This window comes from Euphorbia lathyris, chromosome 3 (genome assembly GCF_963576675.1).
Source record: "Euphorbia lathyris chromosome 3, ddEupLath1.1, whole genome shotgun sequence".
Taxonomy (NCBI): domain Eukaryota; kingdom Viridiplantae; phylum Streptophyta; class Magnoliopsida; order Malpighiales; family Euphorbiaceae; genus Euphorbia; species Euphorbia lathyris.
Window position 1 is genome coordinate 27,155,688 of NC_088912.1, and position 24,948 is coordinate 27,180,635.

Consider the following 24,948-nt stretch of genomic DNA (forward strand, 5'->3'; position numbering starts at 1 on the left):
GGCTTTTTGCCTGAGTAGCCAGAATCTTATCAAAGCTATTTTGAGACTTCGTCCTGCCTTTGAAGTTCTTAGTTTCTCCCATATTTACAGGGAGCAAAACCGCGTGGCGGATCGCTTGGCAGCTGCTGGGCATGGGGGGATGTTAGGAGTTTCTACCCTTTCTGTTCCTCCTTCTTTTCTTTTGTCTACTCTTCTTGAGGATAGGGTTGAGGTCAGCCTTCCTAGACTGATCCCGGGTTAGGTTTTTGTTTGTTTGTTTTCCTTTCCCTTCCTACCAAAAAAAATAACATATACTAAAAATGTAAAAATTAAATTACCCCTAACAATTGCCCTCTATTTTATGTGTAAAAAATTGAAAAGGAATTTCGCACATAAAATAAGTCTTTTATTTTATTTATTTTACTCTCAATCTTGTTACTCACTTAATCCTTCAATGCTATTTATGTTTTTTTATGAATAAAAAACACAAATAACTATTTACTCACTTTCGCAGATGGTTTGCACCTCTATAGGTGGGACTGCTGGCCACGGAAATTCTTTCCATTTCCAAAGGCGAGGATCGAACCCTGGACCTTTGGTTAAGGGAGGAGGAGCATTTACCACTCTACCACAACCCGTGGTTACAAATAACTAGTTTCTAAAACCGAGAATTAACTAGTTTGAGTTTTACCTGTCAATGTCAATTTTGCTGAAGCTGAAATTTGTTTGCGTTTTTACAGCTTCCTCGTCATTTTCACATTTGATTTCTCCTGGTTCATGGCTCGGAAAAAAGATGAAGATCACCAAAGTAAATCTTGTATAAAAATTGATGGTGTGTGTTGCAACTTGTGTGATGGAATTGCTTGATGACTTGTTAGATTTTTCTTTGAATTACAGGACATGCTCATAAGTTGCTGCCATTTTATTTAAATTGCATTAGAATTGAGTTGCAATTTATTTGAGCTTCTTCCTAAAAATGTTGAAGTTGAATCCGACTTGTATACGTGTAGATCTGCTATTTGCTGAAATTGTTTTAACTCTGTCTATAAATTCGCGACTTCATTTCCGTTGTTAATAAACTTCTTTGACCTACCGATTGGCGGAAGTGTAGATTTACGCTTAAAGTATAGAATGGTTACCCGTAACTTTTCCAAGTAAGATCAATTTCACTAAAATGGAATAGGAGATTTCGACATACCAGCTAACTTAATGTTATTTAACTATAAAATGATTACCGTGTCACTAATATAATTACAAACAACTAAGTCTTCTGCCATATAAATTAATGGCAAAATCTGCGTAAAGTATTTACTATGCTATTAACAATGTTACAAAAATCGGCCCAAAATATACAAAAACTGCTCCAGTATATTAATAACTTTTTTGGAAAGATGTGACCATTAAATTACTTTAAAAAATGCACATTTAAATTTTTTTAAATTTTTTTATTAGAGAATGATAAATTGATTTTACTATTTTATAGTTTAGGATAAATTTGCAGTTCTTTCAAAACAATAATATTAAATTCAAAGGAACAAAAAGTATAACAACATATGCAATCTATTTTTCATTAATCAGTCCATTACTCGATACATAATAGAAATTCTCGGAAACATTAGTTTATTACAGAACAAACTTTTCTAATTTCACCTTCAGTACCTGTCTTAACACCAATATTACTCATTTTAATCATTGATTTTGTAAACTCAGAATTGAAGTTTCCTCGAGCACCTGAGAACCGCTGTACAAATGGTCTAGTAGAAGCATCAGTCCACAATTTCTGATCAGACTCAAGTATTCCTCGACCGTTTTTAAGATTGTTGAAGAATGAGGAATCAAATCTGTTTTCACTACCAGTATCTAATGAAACCCGCTTCTTTCCATCACCATTTTGTGGACAAAGTGTTCTTAATTGAGGAAGGAATGTTGGATCAATGGTAGGGTCTGAAACACTCGTTGTGGTATTGTATAATCTGTAACTAAACAGCTGGCAAGATGTTGTTCCTATGGTATGTCCACCTGCATCAATATAACACATTGATTAAAAAAAACATGCCATATGTTCATTACAAGTCTAATATATGAGAGATTTTATGTAACGACTCTGTCCATAGTGGGTGACGCCCTGATAGAAGGTCTAAGCAAGAAGGGATCCTACCAGGGTTGAAATAAATTGAATACCACGTCAGAAATAGTGAGAGGGTAATTCAGACTTATTAGTAAAATAGGAATTTAATATATACTGATTCCTTTTAAAGTTGTGATGTCCAAGGTGTTACATTTTATTCTATTAATTTTTGGGACTAAGGACTAAAGATGGATAACTCTGTCATCAATGAATCCGTTATAGATTCTCAAGTGAAATATCAGCGCAAAATTATGAGAAAATTATATGCTTACCGACAAGTGCCACAAGATCCCGAACATTAAGACCTTTAGAAACAAACAATTTCTTCTGGTCATCAACGGAAAGTGTGAAGCCAGGCAATGTAGCATTAGCTTCAGATTCCAATGAGATTCGTCCATCTCTACGTCCAGTAGGCACCTTCCAAGTTCGTCCACTGCTAAGAACAACAGCGTCTCGAGCAGCAAGTGCAAGAACATCAGCGCAGGAAACAGTTCCAGGACAGGCAGCTTCAAGCTTGGTCTTAGCATCATCAATAACATTGTACCCAATCAAACCACTATTTTGAATTGCTGTTTTCTCAGTGTTGGGTCCATCAATGAGTATAGAACCATCACACCCTCTAACAAAGCAATCATGAAAATGCATCCTCAGTAAAGCAGCAGCAATTTCAGGCTTAGACCTGAAATGAGATTCAACACTTGAACGTACAATAGATTCAGCTCTTGGACATGTTTTTGAATAGAAACCAACACGAGTTCCTTGGCCTGAAACATGGTTGATTATTCCAATTAAGACCAACACTATACTTATGGAACTACTTAATGTTTTGCTTATGTAGTTACTAACTCCAATCTCCATAGTATAAATGTAACTATATTATTATTTGAGCAGTGGAAAGTTGTTTTGGAAACTGTGATTTGGGAGATTGAGTTGAGAGAAACAACTGAGAATTTTGTTGACAAATATGGTTGGTTGGTGGGGAGTGAGATTGGGATATGAGGACAGTATATATAGAGGGTACAGGGAAACATGGAAATTAGCAAGGGTTACTACTTCATCCTGTCCTAATCTTAGGAGGGAATATTGCATTGAGTCAAAATAGTAAGAAAGTAAGTCAACAAATGAAGGCCAACTGAGTGTAAAGTAGGGAAAAATATGAGTTGGATATCAGTGGAAGTAGGTTACTATATTTCATGTCAAGTTGGCAATGTGCTATTGGATATTATGTGAATGTTTTTATATTATACTAAGAATCTTATCATTTGTATCACATGTTAATCCTTAACCTGTAAGGATTAATTAATATAATGAGTAGTGATAGGGATGCTAGATTAGTTAATTTGTTGTGTGATGTCAATGAAAAGGGTAATAGGATAATTTTCTCTTGTGGAGTCCTATTTTTTTTTGGAAAAACTTATATACATAACAATTTTGGAGTGATGAATGAAATTAATTTAAACTCTATAAACCTCCCTTCCTTCCTGAATAGTCGTGTTCGTTTGTGAACAATCACATCAGTTAGTGAACAATCATGTCTATTCGTGATCGTATCCATTGACTCTATCTTTTCATTGAGTTAGCTTGTTGAATCATATACAAGATTTTCATCTTTACTACGAATTCTATTTATAAAGAATCCATGTCAAATTTCAAACACTGAAAAATCAAATTCCAGTTTTACTCTTTTAAATTATTCTGCTTCTTCTACGTTCCTGCCTGTTCGATTTTTCTATTCTGGTGACTATGATTTTAGATATGGTAAGACTTGGCTTTCGTAATCTACTGTACCCATCGTTAATAGCTACGGTCTTAAGGTGACTATTAATTCATCACTACGCTGATAAGCCCTTCAGACGATGGTTCAAAATCGTCATCCCGTAGAAAATAAAACTGTTACGGGGCTCGCTGCCGTCTGATGAAACTTCAAATGACGGTCGTGTTATGTCATTTGAAATAACCTTAGATGATATCAGCTTATTGGTATGTTGTCATCTTATGCATAGTCTGATGACTTTTTATTTATTAGGGTAAATAATTTATTAGTCCTCTAGTTTTTATCTAACACACTGTTTAGTCCTCCTATTTTGAAAAGCACATTATAAGGTCCCTAACTTTTGCCAATATTAACCTTTTGGTCATTTTATCTAGTTTTTTAAGACTTGTAACCATTATATTTTAGCATAAACAGACATATATAAAATAACAGAGTAACATGCTCAACTTGTATTGTACTGTGGTTGTCCTAAAAGCTAAGATATGTTCGGTTAAAAATCTAAAAAAATAGATAAAAGGACCACATGGTTAATATTGATAAAAGATAGCGACCTTAAAATGTGTTTTTCAAAATAAATGGACTAAACAGTGTGTTAGGTAAAAACTATGGGACTAATAAATTATTTACCCTATTTATTATTAGGGTTACCTATATTACCCTTGAACGACAACTTACTAATTAAAAATGTCAAGAAATTTATGGAAAATTGGCACATTGGTAACAGTGATGACAGTTTGTATAATGATTTTTATCGTTGCAGCTTATCTCAGATAACATATAGGTTTTAATCAATTATGTCAATAAAATTTATTTGAGATGACAAATTCGTTTCATTATTTGTCTTCCTATTGCTTTTAATTTCTGGGTTTGGTCAGAATGGCACGAAGCCAATTCATGTTGTTACATGAATAAGCAAATAAACATCAAATCAAACATCAAAATTTATATATCAATGATTTTAAATTAATTAGAGACTATTGCTCATAATCAGTATACACGAGTACAATTCAAGCAACATTCAATATAAATTACACATGGTTTATCTTCACGCCCCAAAAAGTAATCCCCAATTGTCTTGTTATCTGCAAGATCAAAAAGCAATCATATTAGACAATCATTCCAAAGGAATCACTACAAGAAAAAGAGGTTTTTATGATCAAAATTTAATGTGGGTATAATTTCCACTCATTAAAACCATGTTCCTCAATACATTTAATGAGTGGAAGTTATACCATCTTATTATTAAGGACTAAAATGTAGATATTTACCCACTTTCACAAAAATTCCACTCATTATTTCATAATAGTAAAAATACCAGTCTTTAATTATACAAGAATCACTCATTAATAGGCCAAATTTTTCATTTACGGCCAATCCACCAAATTATTCCCTCCAGTTATTTTAAGGACTAAAAAAGAAATAAAGTAAAATCGGATTAACCTACAGCCAATCCACCAAATTATCAAGAATGGATTATTAGGGGGAATAGACAACATGTAAAGGAATGGCCTTGTGCTGCATTTTGCTAATTAGATAAGCAATTAGAAAGTTTTATGTGTTTTAATTATAAGGTGAATCATTGGTTTATCTTGCTAAAGTTCAGTGTAATGTGGACTTAAAAACAATGGTTTACATGATGATCTTGGATATTTTTCAATTTTAGGGATAATGTGCAACATGCCTTAATAGGAGTCATTGTAAGAGTTTTGTTTAAATTTATGATTGGGTTTGTGATTTCATTCGATTTAGAGTAGCTCCCTTCAATCCAAATTATTATAAATATTTTTAATTATATATTTTTTAATTATTATAAATACTTTTAATAAGCGTATTTTTAATCATTATAAATACTTCTAATGAGTGTATTTTGCATCATTATAAATACTTTTAATGAGCGTATGTTTAATCATTATACGTAGTTTTTAATAAGCGTAAATGTCCACTCATTGTAAGTTAATATTGAGTGGAATTATTCCGCTCATTAATACTTTTAGTAAGAAAGGCTTTCTCAAGAGGAAAATTCCGCTCATTAAAAACCTTTAATGAGTGGAATTGGACTTTTAATGACGGGTTTTCCTATCATTAAATCCCGCTTTTCTTATAGTGAATTCACCGTAAACGTAATGTCCCCTCAACCCTTTCACCTTCTTCATGACCTTTCACTTATCTCCAAAAACCAGTATATAAATAGAACGTGTTTCTCTTTTGTGTCTTACCCTAATCTGGAAAAAAGTATGCTTACACTAAAATGGCTTCACTTGACGGTCTCCAATAAAGAATACTTTTGGACTTATGCAAACTAGCCCAAGAGGCATCTAAGTGGCTCATCACCTTTCACGACATCTCTAACCTTCGTGTTTTCTTCTTATTCTTCATGTTTTCTTCTTATTCTTCTAGTAAGGATTCTTATTATGGTTGATGCAAGTAAGTCCTCTCGATGAAAACCTTTTACACTGGGGATTGAGGATAAAATACCTCCAATAACTTCCTATATGAAGGGGGTGTACATTTAATCCACATCCGCTACCCTCTAGAATTCCCAGCCAAACCTCTAATTGTCATAATTGTATCTCATTAAAATGGTATATACTATATTATATTGCATATACACTCTTCAAATTATTCCTTTTCTGTTTTCATCAAGGTAATAATAAAACTACATATAATATCAGTCTGCATATACACTGATCAATTTACCATCCTACTCTGAGTTGCAATTCAGGACTAGGATGATCTCTCTTCCACAGCTCCTTTCATGTCCTTCCTATCCCAGTGCCATAATTAGATTTACCACTAGCTTTATCTATTTCTTTAATATATTCATGTTAAAGTCTAATTTATCTGTGCATCATTTTTTAGCTATTGTGGCATATTTATGCAGTGCTGATAAAGACCCTCATTGAGGAGTCATTTTCGGGGCAAGAACAAGTTGCTTAGCGATACCTCAACAACAAGGTAGAATTTGATTCAACTGCTTAACTTTTTTTTTTTTTGTCTACCTCGTGAATATAGGTTTGTGTAGATTTTCTATAATGAACAAGAACATTAATTTTGAAATACACGAGGTTCTAACTTGTTCATATATGTCATATTCTAATGCAAGTCAAACTAGAGCATACCTAACTTGTTTGTGTAACTTCTTTATATATGTCATATTCTGTAACAATATATTCCTATTTTGAAATGCAAAGTGGACATCTAATGCAATTCAAACCATGACATGTTAATCAGTTCATACCTATTCAAGTCACAACAGAATATTGATTTTGAAATACAAACATCACGCTTAATCATTTCAATTTGTTTGTCTAACTTGTGCATACATGCTAATTAGTGGATACATTATTCATCTTTAACTTGTTTGTCTAACTTATTTATATATGTCATATTCTGTAATGAATAACTTATTCCTATTTTGAAATACAAAGTAGACATCTAACGCATGTCAAATCAGAACAAGCTTAATCAGTTCATACATATTCAAGTCACAACAGAATAGTCTGCATATACATGCCTCGTACATAAGCATGTTAATCAGTTCATACATATTCAAGTCAAACTAGAGCATGCTAATTAGTTCATATATTCAATTCAAACCAGAATATTAATTTTGAAATACAAACAACAAGAACATTTCATATACCTAAAGTCATAACAGAACATTAATCGGTGAAACAAACATCAAATCTCTAATACACAAATGATAAATATTATTGCTTAACTCGACTAAACAAACATCAAGCTTCATAGATCAGTGTCATACTAATATGAGAGGAGAAGGAGACCTACTCTGACTACATATGAGATTATGAGGAAATAGGAAATAATTCATTGCCTGTATTGCTATTGATTATCAATTATATACAAATTACAAGCTATAATTTAGGTTATTGTTTAGGTAACTGAATATACAATAATAATAATGATGATTTACAAAATCAATGTCGAATATCTATGAGTGTCATATGTTGGAAGAATTACACTTACTTAGTGATGATTTCTATTTTGCAATGAATCACTATGTTCTTCATCTTCATCACTTGGAACTGTTAAAATTGCAGAAAACTTATATATATTAAAAATGCACCAAATAAAGAGTACCCTAGTTATATTAGGGGGAGTGTCAGTTTTACAAAGGATACTCTACTCAATTTTTTGTAGAACTTATAATTTAATAATATATTGTAGCTATGCATGATGATGAAAACTTATAATTTACTAATTTATTCAATTAAAATTCAAAACACATAGTGCGCTCAACAACTTGGATCAAGTGCGTGTAGATATTACGATGCGGTACATGTTGGAAATATTTTGCATTACCGTGAAAGTGTGAATCTAATACATATCAAAGACAAATCCTCTAAGTGATCGTGCATTGGAGAAATTAATTTGCTAGTAATTTAAAGTTGATAGTTTAGCCGGGGCTTTCCAAGTGTCGGCTATTCATCTGTTAGGATGGGGAAGACCAGGTTGTTGAATGAATGATTTGATAAAGGGAAGATTATGGAGATAGAGAGAGATAAGTAATAACACAATTAATGGTTTGAATCACCTTGGTGATTATGGCTCAGAGGCCTTGTATTTATAGTGAGCCAATAGTAGTTTGTATAGGAATACAATACATAAGTATAATCGTATTAGAACTCTACCTAGCTAGGGTTATAGATAAATTGAAACTCTAACTAGATAAGAATCTATTTACAGAGATAATAGGAACATTATCTCTAACACCCCCCTCAAGCCGATGGCGGGCACGAACAAAGAGGCGAGAGCGTAGCATCGTGAAGCGAGCCGTAGCTAGCGGCTTGGTGAGTATGTCTGCAACCTGATCATCAGTGGGAATAAATCTGACACTGAGAAAACCTCTGTGAACTTGTTCACGAACAAAATGATAATCTAGCTCAATGTGCTTTGTACGGGCATGGAACATCGGATTTGAGGTGAGATAAATTGCTCCAACATTATCACACCATAGTTGAACCGGGGTGGGTAAGGGAAATTCGAGATCCGAGAGAAGAGATTTAAACCATAGGAGTTCTGCTGTGGCATTTGCCACTGCCTTGTATTCACTTTCTGTTGAGGATCTGGCTATTGTGGGTTGCTTGCGGGTCTGCCACGATACAATGCTGAATCCAAGATAAACACAGAAGGCACCCGTGGATCGTCAATCATCAGGACACCCTCCCCAATCACTATCTGAGTAACAATGGATGTGCTGTATTGGTTTGATGGACATAACTATGCCAAAGTCTGATGTGCCCTGAATATAGCGTAAGACCCTCTTAACTCCTTTCCAGTGCTCATCAGTCGGATAGTGCAGAAACTGACATAATTTATTAACTGCAAATGCAATGTCAGGACGAGTGAATGTTAAGTATTGAAGTGCTCCCACTATGCTTCGATATTCATCTCCAGAGGTTAAATTGGTGCCTAGCTCCTTTGAAAGTGTTGGCGTGGTGGCCATGGGCGTTAGTGTGGGCTTGGAATCAATCATCTTCACTCTGTCTAGGATGTCAGCCACATACTTGGCCTGACACATGTGAATGCCATCCTTCTCATATCTGATCTCAATTCCGAGAAAGTATTCTGCCTTTCCAAGATTGCGAATGGGAAACTCATGTTCGATGGCTGCAATAGTGTTGGTGATGTGTGCAGGATGGTTACCTGTTATGAGTATATCATCAACATAGCACAGAATGTAAGTCTTTTCAGTGTCGGTGCGTCTGATGAACAGAGAGTTGTCAGCCTGTGACATTTTGTACCCAAGGGAGAGGAGGAATGTGCGAAGGCGTGTGAACCATTCTCGTGGTGCTTGATTTAATCCATAAAGACTCTTTTTCAGAAGACAGACATGATCTGGTCGGTCACTGTCCCGAAAACCCTGCGGTTGTTCCATATATATTGTCTCTGATAAGTTTCCATGAAGAAATGCATTAGAGACATCCAGCTGATTGATGAACCAGTTGTTTACTGCTGCAATGGCAAACACAGATCTAATGGTTGTAGCTTTGATTACTGGACTGAATGTTTCTTTGTAGTCAATCCCAGCTTTTTGAGTGAATCCCCGTGCTACCAAGCGTGCTTTGTGACGATCAATGGTTCCATCAGACTTCTTCTTTGTACGAAAGAGCCACCTGGAGGTGATGACATGCTGATCATGTGGTCTCGATACAAGTTGCCATGTGCCATTGTCCAGAAGAGCTTGAATCTCTTCAGACATTGTTGTACGCCATTCGGGTTGTTTGTTGGCTTTACTGAAGCATGTGGGATCCACTGTGCCATTTGGATGTGTAGCTAAAAGTCCCTCAAACCTTCCTCTTGACTGAAGAGACGACTGTCGAAGTTGCATATAATGTTGTCGTGGACCAATCAGCGGTGCATTGCGAGGCCTGGGCCTTTCAGTTGGAATAGGATCAGGTGGTGCAGTTTCAGGAGGAGGAGAATCTGTTTGTGGCATGATGTTCTCTTCATGAGGTACTGCATTATGTATTTCTGGTGTGGTGATGTTCACAGCATCAACTGGTGTGCCAGGATCATTCTGAGGAACAGGTGTTGATGCAGCAGTGACCACTGGTGACAAACATTCTCGTGGAGCTAAAGGAGCAGTGTTTGTGGCTTCAGAGTCAGGGGGAGTAATTGGGGTACCAGGATGAGGTCCAGAGTGGATAGGTGTGATGGGTTGGGAGCATGGAACCAAGTTAGAAGTAGATAATATAGTATTGGGATTAGAGAAATTACCTGGATACGGGCCGAGTAAAGATGGTAGTTGACACGATGTGCTTACCCCCGAGTTGCTAGATGAAGGTGATGATGCAGTGACTGCTGATGCAGGAAATACTTCTTCATTGTGCTGCATAAATTTGAAGATGTATATGCGTCCGGTGGCATACTCAAGACAGATATCCCCAGAATGATTTTCTGATGGACCAAGGTAGACACATAGCTTGGAGCGAAAGTCAAATTTGTGCTGATTGTATGGACGAAGAAGAGGATAGATACCACTGCCAAAGATGCGTAAGGCCTTATAGGCAAGCTGTTTCTTGTAGAACAAGAAATAAGGTGAATTGTTGTTCAGGATTTTGGTGGGTAAGTAGTTGATTAGCCTAATGCTGTGTATCACGGCATAGTTCCAGAATTTTAAAGGTAAAGATGCATTGGCTAGGAAAGTAAGGCAGGTGTCAACGACATGTCTAATTTTTCTCTCAGCTATACCGTTTTCTGCATGAGTGTGAGGGCATGCAATTTTGTGTATAATGCCATGTCGTTTGAAAAAAGGTTGTAGTTTTTGAAACTCTCCCCCAAGATCAGAGTAAATATTCTTAACCCTTGCACTATACTGATTAGAGATCATGGCATAAAAATCACAGAAGGTTGAGAAAACATCACTCTTATTCTTTAAACAGAAAACCCATCCAAATCTAGTGAATTCATCAATGATTATTAAAAAATAACGATGGCCAAGACAAGAAACAACTAGAGCTGGCCCCCAAACATCCAGATGTAAGTTCTCAAAAGTAAATGTGCTAGAGCGACTAATAGAGGGTAAAGAGCTTCTAGCAAGCTTGCCTAATGGACAAAAAGAACAATTGCTAGCTGGTTTTGAAGAGGATAGATTGTTTCCTTTGAGAACTGAGCTGACTGTCTGATTCTGACAATGTCCAAGTCGTGCATGCCACCTTTCAAAAGACACCTTCTCTCCAACTAGCGCCTCCTTCAGGGTGGGTGTAAGCACATAAAGCCCATCTTTACTCGGGCCCCGTAACAGGATTTCCCCAGTTGTTTGCTCCTTCACAAGAAAATGGTTAGGCCAAAATTCAAAGAAACATGAGTTGTCACGGGTAAATTTTTGAACAGATAGTAAAGATTTTGTAAGCTTGGGAACAAGTAGGGCATCACTAATTTTCAAATTATTGATATTTGAATTTCCAAAGTGAGAAATTTGCAAACCTTGACCATTGCCAAACTGAACTGTATCATATCCTGGATATGGCTGCATTTGATGAAGTTGAGTCGGATTTGCCGTCATGTGATTGGTTGCTCATATGTCTGGATACCACGGCTGATTAGGACCCATGAATGGATTTGGTGGTTGTTGCCATGCCATGTGCACTTGTGGTCCAGGATTGTATTGTGCTCTTGAATTGTTCTTTGGTCTTTTGCACTTGTCAGCCCAGTGGCTTGGATCACCACAATTGTAGCACTTGCCACTTCTTCTCTTCTTTGGATTCTGCTTCTTTGAGTGATTTGTTTCCATGGTGGATACATTGGCCTCCCGATGTGCTGATACACCCTCGGGCTGAAGCAGAGTTGTCTTTCTGGTTGATTGAATCATGCTCTCAACTATCTTCAAGCTGTGCAAAATCTCTTGATAGTTGATGTTTGTACAGCGCTGAGTTACAAGATTCTGGACAGTGGAGCGATACTCTTCTGCTAAACCTTTGTAAAGAACTGACGGTAGTAGATGTCGAGGATAAGGATTCCCTGAGGCAGCCAGATCATCAAGGATGGACTTCACTTTTTGCATATACGCAGTGACAGACATTCCCCCTTGCTCAAGCTCATGCAGTTCGACTCCCATCTGAAACTGCTTGCTGCCTATAATAAGCCCGTAGGCATCCTCTAAGGCTAGCCAAATATCATGTGAGTATTTGAGATATGCAATCTGAGAAAACACCTCTTCGGTGATTGAATTTAGGAGCAAAGTCCTAACCACATTTTCTACATCATCCCATTGAATAAAAGATGGATTTATGATTAAATCTGCAGCTGATGTCACAAAACCTGTTCTAGGAATAAATTTGGATGGAGGTGGTGTTGAACTAAGAATGTGAGAAAGAAGATGATAGGTTTGAAGGGTAGATTCCATGGACATTCTCCATGCTTTGTAGTTATTCGGGGTTAATTTGATATTAATGTTGATATTTGTGGGTGGTTGTCTTGGTTGTTCAACATGAGTGGGGATAGGTTCTGGATGGACAGGATTGTTTGTATTATGAGGGATGGATGAGGAAATAAAATTGTGTCTAACATTGTTTGACGGTGCATCAATAGTGTTGTGAAACGAATTTGAGAAGAAAGATGGTGAGGGATCATGGGATAATTGAGTATTGTGTGTTACTGGCTTCAGCCGCCTGATATGCTGCTAGGGCAGCAAGAACTGATGGAGAAAATAGAGTTGGAGGAGTCAAGGATTGTTGAGTCCGTGTAGGCGGAACAGCCGCCTGATATGCCGTAATGGCGGCTAGCACCGCAGCGTCTGCGTCGGACGTTATCGGTGGTGGTAGCTTTGCGTTTTGCACAGGAGCCGCGGAAGGGAGATGACTCGCGGGTTGAACAGGAGACGCTGTTGCCATTGGGCGCGCAGACGGCGTGCGGGCGCTAGCCGTTTGGAACGCGAGAAGCGCAGCTTCCACTTCCGGGGGCAGCGAGGTCACCGCGGCTGTTGCGGTTGGATTTTGCGCAACCTGCGCAGATGCCCCCCCAGCCACAGTCGTCGGAGGTGCCGTAGTGGGCGTACGGGCGCTAGCCGCTTGGAACGCGTGAAGCGCAGCCTGCACTTCCGGAGGCAGCGAGGTCGCCGTGCCTGTTGTGGTTGGATTTTGCGCAACCTGCGCAGACGAACCCGCAGTCGCAGTCGTCGGAGGTTCCGTGGTGGGCGCACGGGCGCTGGCCGCCAGATACGCATGGAGTGCGGCGCGGACGTCCGAGGGAAAGAAGTCGCCCACCGTCTTCTCTTGCGGTGGAACTGTTGCGGCAGGTTTGGCGGCGGCAGTGGCTAGGAACTCAGATTCTCCGGTGACGAATGGTGAGGTGAACCTCCATCCTGACGATGCAAACGACCCTCTGAGGGCGTCGTCCGTGTTCTGAGCAGCCGCGGAAGCGGAAGCCACGTTCGGTGCGATGGTGACGGCAGCCACGCCGACGGCGGCGGAGGCAGCGGCATTTGCGGCGGTGGCGGTGGCGACGGAAGCTTTATATTGAGAATAGGTTGGGGATTGAGGATGATCAGAGGATTCAGAAGATGCGGAAGTTGATACTACTGATACCATGTTGAATGAATGATTTGATAAAGGGAAGATTATGGAGATAGAGAGAGATAAATAATAACACAATTAATGGTTTGAATCACCTTGGTGATTATGGCTTAGAGGCCTTGTATTTATAGTGAGCCAATAGTAGTTTGTATAGGAATACAATACATAAGTATAATCGTATTAGAACTCTACCTAGCTAGGGTTATAGACAAATTGAAACTCTAACTAGATAAGAATCTATTTACAGAGATAATAGGAACATTATCTCTAACACAGGTGAGGGGGTGGTGAAGTTGAATACTGATGGGTCATGTAAAAAGAACGGGAGAATTGCTGCAGGCGGTGTTTTGAGAGATGCAGGAGGTGCTTGGTTGTCGGGTTTTACGCAGAATCTGGGTTTGGGTTCTTCATTTACTGCTGAGCTCTGGGGTATCTTTTTAGGGCTTAAGATGGCAGAGGATCTGACGATTAGAAAGCTGCTCGTGGAGTCAGACAATCTCGAAGCAGTTAATATGATTGCAGATAGAATGGCTCTATGTTTAAGGAGCCAGAATTTAATTAAAGCAATTAGAAGGATTTGCTTCTCTTTCAATACTATCACTTTTTGCCATATTTACAGATAATGTAGGGGTTAGCTTTCCTAGGCTAATCCCGGGCTAGAGCCTTTTAGAATTTTTTTAAATCAAAATTTGATATATATATTAAGTTTGATAATATTAATATTATATATATTACAAATAATAAATTTAAAAAATATATTATTGGTGTCAATTATATACAAATTTATATTACAAATTATAATTTAAAAAAATTGTAGGTTGTCTTTAAACTGATGCCAATATATTACTACGGCAACTATTGATCTCTATGCCAATATATTCGAGTGTTTTTCTTTATATGGAATCGCGAATCCGATCCGATCAATTTTTCCCGACAAAAAATCGCTATGAAACGGCGAAAATGGCTGGTGGGAAAGGTCAGTTTAGTTTAAATCGAAGTTTAGGTATCAACTCAACTTTGAAATTGATAAACATTGACAAATTAACTAAAAAACATCAAATTTAATACCTAAAACTTTGTTAAATTTGAGCTGATTTGTCAAGTTTTGCCAACTTCAAAACTGAATTATACATAAAATTCGACTTGCACTAAACTGACCATGCCACACAAATATGCTTATTTTATCACTTGTTTTGGAATTTTTCAAAGTTACAACGCTGTCACATATTCTTATAACAATTATCAACGAATATTTAATGTTTAGCGACAGCAACATTTGTCAAATTTTCAAAGTATTAAAGATAAGGTTGAAGAATTAAAGCTGTTTAGAATATCATAAAAATGTTCTACAATAAAAAGTTATATACTATTAAAATGGTAAAAAATTCACAGAGCTTAAGGAAAATAAGGGTGAGTTTCACTCATGGTACCTAATCTTTTTTCCTAATTTCATATGGCTAGGGAACATTAAAATTTGATATTATGTTGCCTCAATTTTACGCTTTACTAAAATAACAATCATTATATATTTTTTTATTCACAGAATCAAAATCACTCATCATGATCTCTATATAAAAATCCAAGAATTAAAATTATTTATAATGTTTCAAATTTCAATCTCTCCAAGAATGTCCAAATTTGAAGTCTGGGGAAATAATGAAGGTAAAATAATATTCTGTGCATATGAATCAAAAAGATAATATATTTAATTTTTTTGGTATAGGATAATATATTAGATAAGTGCAGTAGATGTGGATGCAAGACAATAATGTGAGCTTCTCGATACTTACCTTTAATTTAGAATATAGTATATACTATAGAGAGTTACCTTTAATAAGAATATAGTATATTATTGGTGTCAGTTACCTTCAATTTGATATTATTTTGGAGTACGCGTGAGCATATAATAATAAGCAATATCAATGTTTTATCTAATGAAATTTTTCTAAAAAAAATAAGCAATATCAATGTGAACAGCCTAAAAATATACATGTTCTTGTCGCACTTTAACTCCTACTTTTTTGGGAATTAATTTAATGGATTGCTGTCAGGTATTTGGCTTCCAGATCATGACCATGGTCGGTACAATTTTATATTCATAAAATTAGTTAATTGTACAATTATTTCTTTAGATTTGATATGGAATTGAATTTTAGTGTAGATATCAAGGCTGACTTTTGGGTTCACAGAGGCTACATCAAGAAAATAACAAAAAGCAAGGTTATCAAACCCGGACCGGTCTGGCCGGTCCAACCCGGTTCGACCAGAACCGGTCATAATTTCGGGCCGGAGGTTACCAATGCACTACCATTTCACTTATGTCTATTATTAACTATTTAAGAATAAATAATAATGTTATAACTTAAATAATTAAGATATGATTTAGTATTATTTTTTTCTATTTAGATAAATATCATTAAAAAATTATTATATTTTCTCAATATAAATACAGTTTAATTAGTATTTAGATTTTAAATATATACAAATAAATTTTAAAAATCTAATAAATTTAAATTTAAGTTGAATTATAAAATACATATCCTATTAGCATATTTACATGTTAGTTATTAATAAAAAATAATCACTGTTAATTTCAAAAGTATATATTTTCTTTAATTTTTATATTTATTTGTCATGTTAAATTTATTAATTTAATATCATGTTTTGATATTAAATAAATGTTATTATATTAGTATAATTTTTATGAATATATTTGATATTATACTATGTTATAAGATTAAATATGAATAAAAATATAATTTGCACATGATTTTTGAATACCGGTTTGATCCCGGTTAAACTTCAAACCCTTGACCCTTTGTCTTTTCTGGTTGTTTGACCGGTCCGGTTTTGACAACCATGACAAAAAACACTATATTTATCCACGAAAACTTTCGCCCTTAAATATAATAAGCCTTCGCCTAATTTTATTATCTTCGGGAACTGCAGCAAATTTGACATCACTATAGAATTGGTGACGGTCTAGATTTTAATCTCTAAAAACTTTGAAACTTTGAGTGGGAAAAATAACATCAGAGTTGTCAGTGCCGGTGGTAACGAGAGTAGTGGAACCACCATATTCATGGGAGGCGTGAGCCTTGATGATGTTTTCCTCTAATTTCAGATGTGACCATAAACAGAGGACGAGATTCTCGAGGTTTTGGATATATGGGCAAAATATTTTGTAAGCACAGTAATGAGTTGGATAATTTTTTTTTTTTTTTGTACAAATAACTTTGCAACCCACATTAGAGACAAATCTTGATACTATGTATTTATATCTCAATTCTCTGGCCGCGTGCCGGGGCTCGAGCCCCGCAAGCCCCTGGTTCCGCCCCTGTGTCTACAGTCTATTTTGATGCATTGGATAAATTTGCTTCAAGTACTACATCAAAAAAATACCTCTAAGTGATCGTGCATTGGAGAAATTATTTTGTTAGTAATTTATATGTTAAGTATATATTTAGTAATAATTTTTAGAATTTGTTACATTAAAATTTTGATATATATATAAAGTTTGATATTATTATATAGATTACAAATTAAAAATTTTAAAAAAATATTATTTGTATCAGTTTGATGATAATATATGAGTTTGATAATTATATATCTAAATATATATAAAAATTTATATTAGAAATTATAGTTAAAAAAAATAATATTGGCATTGGTTGTCTTAAAATTGATGCCAATGTATTACTACAACACAATTTATTCTTAATAAATGTTGCTAAAAAAAGCTATTGACATAAGTTTTAAAGCAAAAATCAGTGACATTGATCTCCATCATGCACGCGTGCTATGGTTTTTGGCATCAGTTTTAAATGTAAACTGTTGCCAAAGATCTTATTTTTTCATCGCTTTTAGAATAAAAGTACTGATGTCATTGATCTTCAGCACGTGCACTTTGGTCTTTGGCATCGCTTTTAAATGTAAACTGTTCCGAAACATCTTACCTTTGTCATAAACTTTAGGAAGAAAAAAAAGATGTCATTGATCTTCAGCACGCACGACCTCTGATGTGGTCTTTCGCAACGGTTTGAAATAAAAATTGTTGCCAAAAATCTTATCTTTGGCATCCAGGCAATGGCATTGCTAGTCATTGAAAACAGTTTTAAAACCGACCTTGATAGGCAAAAAAATTGTTGCCAAAAACCGGTTTTGCATGAACAATGATTTTACTGATATCATTTTAACAATGGGACTAAAGGTTTCAAGATAATCCAAACATTATGATTATGTGTAACCTTTGCTACAACCCTAGTCTCTCTAGGGTTCCATCATCTTTCAATTTAGTTTTTAAAATCCACTTGTATCCAATAGGAATTTTTCCTACAGGTAACTCTATTAGAACCCCATAGCATTCATGTTGTATAATTTGATTATCCATTTTAGGTTCACATATATTTGGCACTTTTACTAGTTTCAATGACAAAATATGATTTTCTTTAGTTTAATATTTATGTTAAATTTTAATTTTAAGTGACAAAAATTGTGACATTTATAATATCGCTTAAAATATATTATTAAAAACTTATACTGGCATTATCACCTTATTTATATTTTTAGATGACGAAATTTCAACAACGTTATATAAAAATAGTGTTACATGAAAAAACATTTGTAATAATAGCCATATAATGACTGTCATTAAAACAAAATAATAGAGTAGCACATGTTCTAGTTCTCATTTAAAAGTAACCCATTAATTATGGCAAAAAGAAAAATAATATGTATATACATAATTCATGCTCTGCTGTGACGATTGTCGTGACGGAAAATCGTATTTTCACGACAAATTGCGCCATAAAAGACCAAATTTCTTATAGTATACTTTTATAACTTGTTGGAATTGGGAGTATTTTCTACCTTATCCCTTTAAATAAAAAAAATAAGTATTTTGATACAAAAACATTTTCGTGTAAAGACATTCTTTGAATAACCCGAAAAAGTACTGAATTCATTGCATTTGAAATATATGTTATGTTATCTACTATAATGTAGAAAATAGCAAATTCATATATGGAAATGAAATTAACTTCATCATAACATTACAAACTGAAATCAGTTAATTAACTTGATTTTGTATTAGGCTGATTGATTCTTCAAATTCAACTTCACTTTCTTCCAAGCTGCCTGACTTTGTAAAATCATCTGTTATCCATGATGATTCTGTGCCAGTACTCTGTAGTAAATCCATTGTGTACTGAAGAGGTCTAGGAGGCACTTCTAGACTTTCCAAATCTCCTTCGAGCATTTCCACAACTTTATTCATTGCAGGCCGATTCGATGGTTGCATTTGTATGCACCATAATCCTATTATAATCAGTTTCCTTGCAATTTTATTTTCCTCCTCTGATGTGTCTTCTGACACAAACTTTTCATCAAAGAGCTGATCATAAACCCAACATGAGTAGTAACTTTGCCCAGAGTTCTCCAACAATGTGTTCAAGTTCTTCCTTCTGCCTGTAATTTCCAATAGTAACATTCCAAAACTATACACATCAGCTTTATACGAGACACTTCCAATGTTCTTATAAAATAACTCAGGTGCCATATATCCAATTGTTCCTTGTGCTGCTGTAAGGGCTTCAATATTCCCCCTTCTTGGATAAAGTTTAGCAAGTCCGAAATCCGAAATTTTTGGGGCAAAGTTTTCATCAAGAAGAATATTGTGAGGCTTGATATCAAAATGAAGGATTTGCATCTCACAACCATGATGGAGATATTCAATTCCACGAGCCACTCCTACAGAAATTTCATATAATTTTTCCCAACTTAAAGTTATGGATTCAACTTTTTGGGAAACTATATGTTTATCAAGAGATCCATTAGGCATAAATTCATAAACAAGAGCAAACTTTGATCTCTCGCAACAAAAACCAACCAATTGTACTATATTAGCATGGTGAATCTTGCCAATTGTAGCAACTTCATTGATAAAATCTTGTCCATTCGTTTTCGAATTTTCTAGTATCTTTACTGCTGCAAATTGACCACTTCTTAGTTTTCCTTTATATACAGAACCGAATCCTCCTTTACCCAGTTTTTCTTTAAAATTTCCGGTCATTTTTTTTATGTCTGAGAAAGTGTATCTTACCGGCATGAGATTATTTTGATTTTGCAAGAAGTCTTCAATGGACTTATATTCTGAAAAATGCCTTCTTCTCCATTTATAGATTAAAAATGTGGTTATGAGTACAATTCCACATATATTTCTTAGGAAGAGAAATGTTCCTGCATGATGAAATTTAAAATATCATAAAGTTGAGGTACCAAATGGTGAAATTGAAAATATCATATACATGAAGCAAGTATAGGTCTTACCTAGACAAGTCAATGAATATAAGGACTCATAAATAAACTTGTAGACCGGATGAACGTTTTCGAGATCCACTGCACATATAAAACATGAAAAATCAGAGAGTTAATATTTTTCTTGTACTCTATATTATAAGATAGAAGTATAAATTTACAAGACTTACTTTTGATTCGTAAATGCAGAATATGAAAATTGAAATTTGTACCAAAGAGATACCAGATATTCGAGCGCCATTCTGGATAAAAAAAAATAAAAAAATCATGAGAATATTAATATTTATAAGTATTAAATTGAATTTTATATGAGTTAAAAGAATTACTACTGCTATTATTAATTTAGAAAAAAGGAACTTTAATTACCTTGGAATGCATCATGTAATGACTCTATAGCTGCATAATCTGAAAAAAGAAATCATATAGTTAAAAACTAGTAAACATTCGTAGGTGGAACCGAAATTATCCTGCCAAATGTCACCGATTGAGTTTTGAATTAGGGAGGTGAATCCACGAGTTTCAAAAAGGGCGAGTCTTGGCGAAACGGTAAACGTTATGACCGAAAGGTCACGAGTTCGAGTCTTAGAAGCTGCCTTTTGTCAAAAGAATTGACACGGGAAGGCTTGGCCTCAATATCAGTGGCAAATAAGAATATTGCAAAATCAGTCAGACTCAGTGGCGGAACCAGAGTCAGGGAGGGTCAACCATAAATATTTAGCAAGAAAAACAGTTTTTTGGGGGTTTAAAGGTCATGATGACAATTTCGTCGCAGATGTTCTCATTAGCGTCAACTCTGCCACAGATTCTAGATCAATTAGCGACGAATTTTAATGTCTAGCGACGGAGATATCCCTACTTAAATTTAAATTTCATAAGTTTTTCTGCGGAGTCAGAGGGTCGATGGACCCTCATAAATCAGAAATAATATATCTTAAGCCGAAATTAATTTGAAGCAAAATAGAACTAATTAAAGGAAGAATTATCAAGAAACAGTTTAAGAAAGAGTGATGAATATACTTACTGGTCGAAGTATCTTCACAATCACCAATCCTGCCTGATTTTCCATCGATATAACACCCAAACATTGAACAATTTGGACACAACAAGTTATGCCATGAAAGCTCAAACCCAAACGCCATCTCCCTATGAACTTCAACGAACTTCACCATCTTCGAATCGCTTTTCGGCATCAAAGATATCATTTCAAGACTACAATTCTTCATCAAATCATACCCAACAAAATCTCCCACAAAAGCATAACTATAGAACGATGAATTAGAATCACCATTAACACATCCACTCATGTCCAAGTAATTCGGAGAAGTAACAGGATTCAAACACTTGATGAAATTAACTGATTCTGCTAAGTACCAGCTATGTGTCCCATCATTTCTGTACCAAGTATATGAAAGTAAACTAAAGTAATTGAAAATTAATGTTGATAATGAAAAATGAGGAGTGGTTGACCAATTGTCTTTATCAACCCCGGAATCGGAGATTCGGATTGTTAAGTTGTGGTAGTTGATTGCCTGCACATTGAATTTTCCGATACCGTCGAGATATAAGACAGTGGAATTGTTTTCGCAGGATAGTTGGTAAGTATCAAGTCCGCAGGTTTTTGGATCGGATTTTAATCGGAAAGGGTAAGTGATGTTGTGAATGTTTCCACATGAAGAAGGAGAGCAAATGTTGTTTATTTTGTTGGAATTGGAAGAAGCAGCGTTGAAGAGTAAAATTAGGGGAAAAAAGTAGGGAAAGAGAAGCTTTTGTGAATTCATGGAATTAGAAAGATAAGATTACTAGAGTATGGAATAATTCCTTAAGAATGAAAAGATCATGTACCTATAATAATGGTTGAAATTATCTGATTATACCCTTGAATTTTAGGAATTTCTTATTAGATCCATCAACTTTTTTATAATCACTTCTTAGTCTCCTAAATTTGCTTAAATTAACATATTAATCCTTTGAAGTGGTTACATCCAATGATCTATTAGCTCTCATGACCTTGCTAGTGACACACATTGGTATAAATTTTCTAACATGTGAATTTGTGGGTAGGGATGCAAACCGGGTTAGGGCAGGGTGGAGAATGCATTTCTCATCCCCGTCCCTGACTAATCCCCGTCCATGCAAGTTAGACGGGGACAGATTTGTCATACATCCCCGTTCCCGCAGGGAATTCCTGTCCCCGTGGGGATCCCTATCCCGGTTTAAAATCACTTTTTCTCTATTCCATATCATCGTCTCCGCGGAGAATCACCATTTATATATTTTTTTTAAATCAATGTATCATCTCCTTTCTAATTTTAGGTTTTGTTTATGTCTTTAGTTTATTTTAAGTTAGGAAAAATATTCATTTAGTCCTTGACTAATATTTTATTTATCCCATTTAATTTTTTATTTAAAAATAAATCTATTTAATTAAGTTAAATGTTATAAATTATAATATTTAAAGTATAAGTTTAATTATAATGGGGAATAATTATGGATCCGTCGGGAATTTCTCATCGGAAATTAACGGGACGGAGTCGAATATGATATCATTCCCTATATCTCCGTCCCATCCTCGTCACGGGAGATAAAATTATCACCATCCTCGTCCTTTTGGGATTATTATCGGTGATTCCCCATCCCCGTCGGGATGGATCACCAACAGAGACGGGGAATCCCCGCCTCACTTACATCCCTATTTGTGGGCTTAATGAGAAATATTCAAAAGTCCGAAAATCTATTGGATAATATGCTTAATGTAATAATTAAAGGCACAATATACTTAGGGACGCGGGAGGTGCCTGGTTGTCTGGATTCACCCATAACCTGGGTTTGGGCTCATCCTTTTCAGCGGAACTTTGGGGTATTCTTTCTGGAGTCAAGCTTGCCAGAAAGCTGGGTATTAAAAGGCTTGCTGTGGAGTCTGATAATATGGAGGCTATTAGTATGATCTTTAATAATCATGTTTTTTGTCTTAGTAGCCAGAACCTTATCAAAGCAATAAGAAGTCTTGGCTCCTCCTTTGAGTCCTTAGAGTTCAGCCACATCTACAGAGAACAAAATCGAATTGCGGATCGCTTGGCGGCGGCTGGGCACGAGAGGATGTTAGGTGTTTCCACCCTTTCTGATCCTCCTATCTATCTTTCTTCTCTCCTTTTAGAGGACAAAGTTGGAGTTAGCTTTCCTAGACTGATCCCAGGTTAGCTTTTGTCTCAGTGTTGGTTTATTTTCTTTCCTGTTTCTACAACAAAAAAAAAAAAAAAGAGACACAATATACTCATTGCCACTCTTAACTTTACCATTACTTTCTTTATCGTTTTTAACTACTAAATATGACATAAAAGCTTATGACTTTACCGTCTACTCAAATAAAAGCTCATTTTACTATAAACCAAGATAAAATTGTTGAGGATGGTCTAAAAAAGGAAACACATTATCTATAAAAATTTTCAAAATCACCATTTTCAAAGTTGTAGAGATTCTTTCTCCTAATCAAACAATAAATAAACGATCAAAATTAAAAAACTTAAAGAATTAAAGTCGTTTATAACATTATTTTTATTAGTTCTACAATGGAAAGTTGCATACTATTAAAATAGTCACCTTAATGCACAGTAAAAAAAATTTAATGCTAGTAGATGATATATTTCACAGGTTTTATATCTAATTCTGAAAGAGTTTAAAAAAAAATAACGGTGACTTACACATGTACCTATAGTAATTTTTATCTGATTAATCACGTGAATTTTAAACTTAGTTTTATAATTATTTTAATTTCTAGTGTATGATTTTAATAAGTCTATTAATCTAATACTGATTGATTATTTTCCTAATTTTATATGGCTAGAGAACTTCAACATGGAATATTAATTTTACACTTTACTAAAATAATAATTATTATATCTTTTTTATTGTTGAGCAAATTAAAATTACCCATCATAATCTCATAATTATAAAATTCCGAAAATTAAAATTATTTATAATATTTCAAATTTCCAATCTCTTCGAGGATGTTAGTTTAGAGAAGGTTTAATGTATCATTTGTCCTCTGAATTTGACCAAAAAAATTGATTGGTCCCTGAACTTTTAAAGTATCTTGATAGTTCTTTGAATTTGTATAAAATGTTCAGTTAGTCTCATGAACTTCCGTAAAATGCAATCAATTGATCACTCGGTTCTAAAAAAAATAAGTTAAATACGGAAGATGTATTCCATGTATCTTACAATGTTATTATATAATTCAAGAATAGAGTAAAAATGAAGTTATATTACTTTTTTTTTTTTTGATGAGAATGTTACCATTTCATTTCGTAATAAGATTAATAGTACAATATGAAAATAGTAAGGAGCATAGTAAGGAGTAAAACCTCACATACATATAGGCAAAGCCTATTACATGATCCATGAAGGCAAGAAAAAGACTAGAAAAAGCAAAAAAAGTCATGAAAGGTACAACTAAAATAGAAACCATATATTTATCGTAACCCCGGATTCGCAGCGGAACAACTGTAGTCAAATCTTTATCCTTTGAACCATTCTGAAACATCGGATCTAAGTCCCTCCTTTTGCACCCACGTAGATCCAGTGATCTACGGATAAGATCTACCTTTTCCGCGCTTGCTACAACAGAAAAGGTTATAAAAACAAAGATTTTAACGAACAAATGCACGACAAACGGATTCAGAGATCGGATAAAATATGTCAGATCTAACCAAAATAAA

At 35.0% G+C, this 24,948-nt stretch overlaps 2 protein-coding genes across 2 annotated transcripts; both read right to left on the reverse strand.

The window, feature by feature from the left end:
- Positions 1-1,594: 1,594 nt before the first annotated feature.
- Positions 1,595-3,021, reverse strand: LOC136224171 (peroxidase N1-like). The gene is made up of 2 exons (XM_066012436.1): positions 2,380-3,021; positions 1,595-1,998 (listed from the first exon to the last, which is right to left on the reverse strand). Exons 1-2 carry the CDS (start codon positions 2,963-2,965, stop codon positions 1,595-1,597), a joined length of 990 nt encoding a protein of 329 aa, XP_065868508.1. The 5' UTR covers positions 2,966-3,021.
- A 15,827-nt stretch (positions 3,022-18,848) lies between these two features.
- On the reverse strand, positions 18,849-22,042 carry LOC136221568 (LEAF RUST 10 DISEASE-RESISTANCE LOCUS RECEPTOR-LIKE PROTEIN KINASE-like 2.5). The gene is made up of 5 exons (XM_066008940.1): positions 21,255-22,042; positions 20,600-20,638; positions 20,404-20,475; positions 20,246-20,314; positions 18,849-20,155 (listed from the first exon to the last, which is right to left on the reverse strand). Exons 1-5 carry the CDS (start codon positions 22,009-22,011, stop codon positions 18,987-18,989), a joined length of 2,106 nt encoding a protein of 701 aa, XP_065865012.1. The 5' UTR covers positions 22,012-22,042; the 3' UTR covers positions 18,849-18,986.
- Between the last annotated feature and the right edge of the window lie 2,906 nt (positions 22,043-24,948).

Bases quoted from the DNA above. Each gene is read 5' to 3' on its own strand.
- LOC136224171 (XM_066012436.1), bottom strand. From the start codon at position 2,965: ATGGAGATTGGAGTTAGTAACTACATAAGCAAAACATTAAGTAGTTCC. The intron at 1,999-2,379 runs GTAAGCATATAA...ATATTGATGCAG, and splicing joins GGATCTTGTGGCACTTGTCG to GTGGACATACCATAGGAACA.
- LOC136221568 (XM_066008940.1), bottom strand. From the start codon at position 22,011: ATGAATTCACAAAAGCTTCTCTTTCCCTACTTTTTTCCCCTAATTTTA. The intron at 20,315-20,403 runs GTAAGTCTTGTA...TTATATGTGCAG, and splicing joins TCTGCATTTACGAATCAAAA to TGGATCTCGAAAACGTTCAT. The intron at 20,156-20,245 runs GTAAGACCTATA...TTCATCATGCAG, and splicing joins ATATTCATTGACTTGTCTAG to GAACATTTCTCTTCCTAAGA.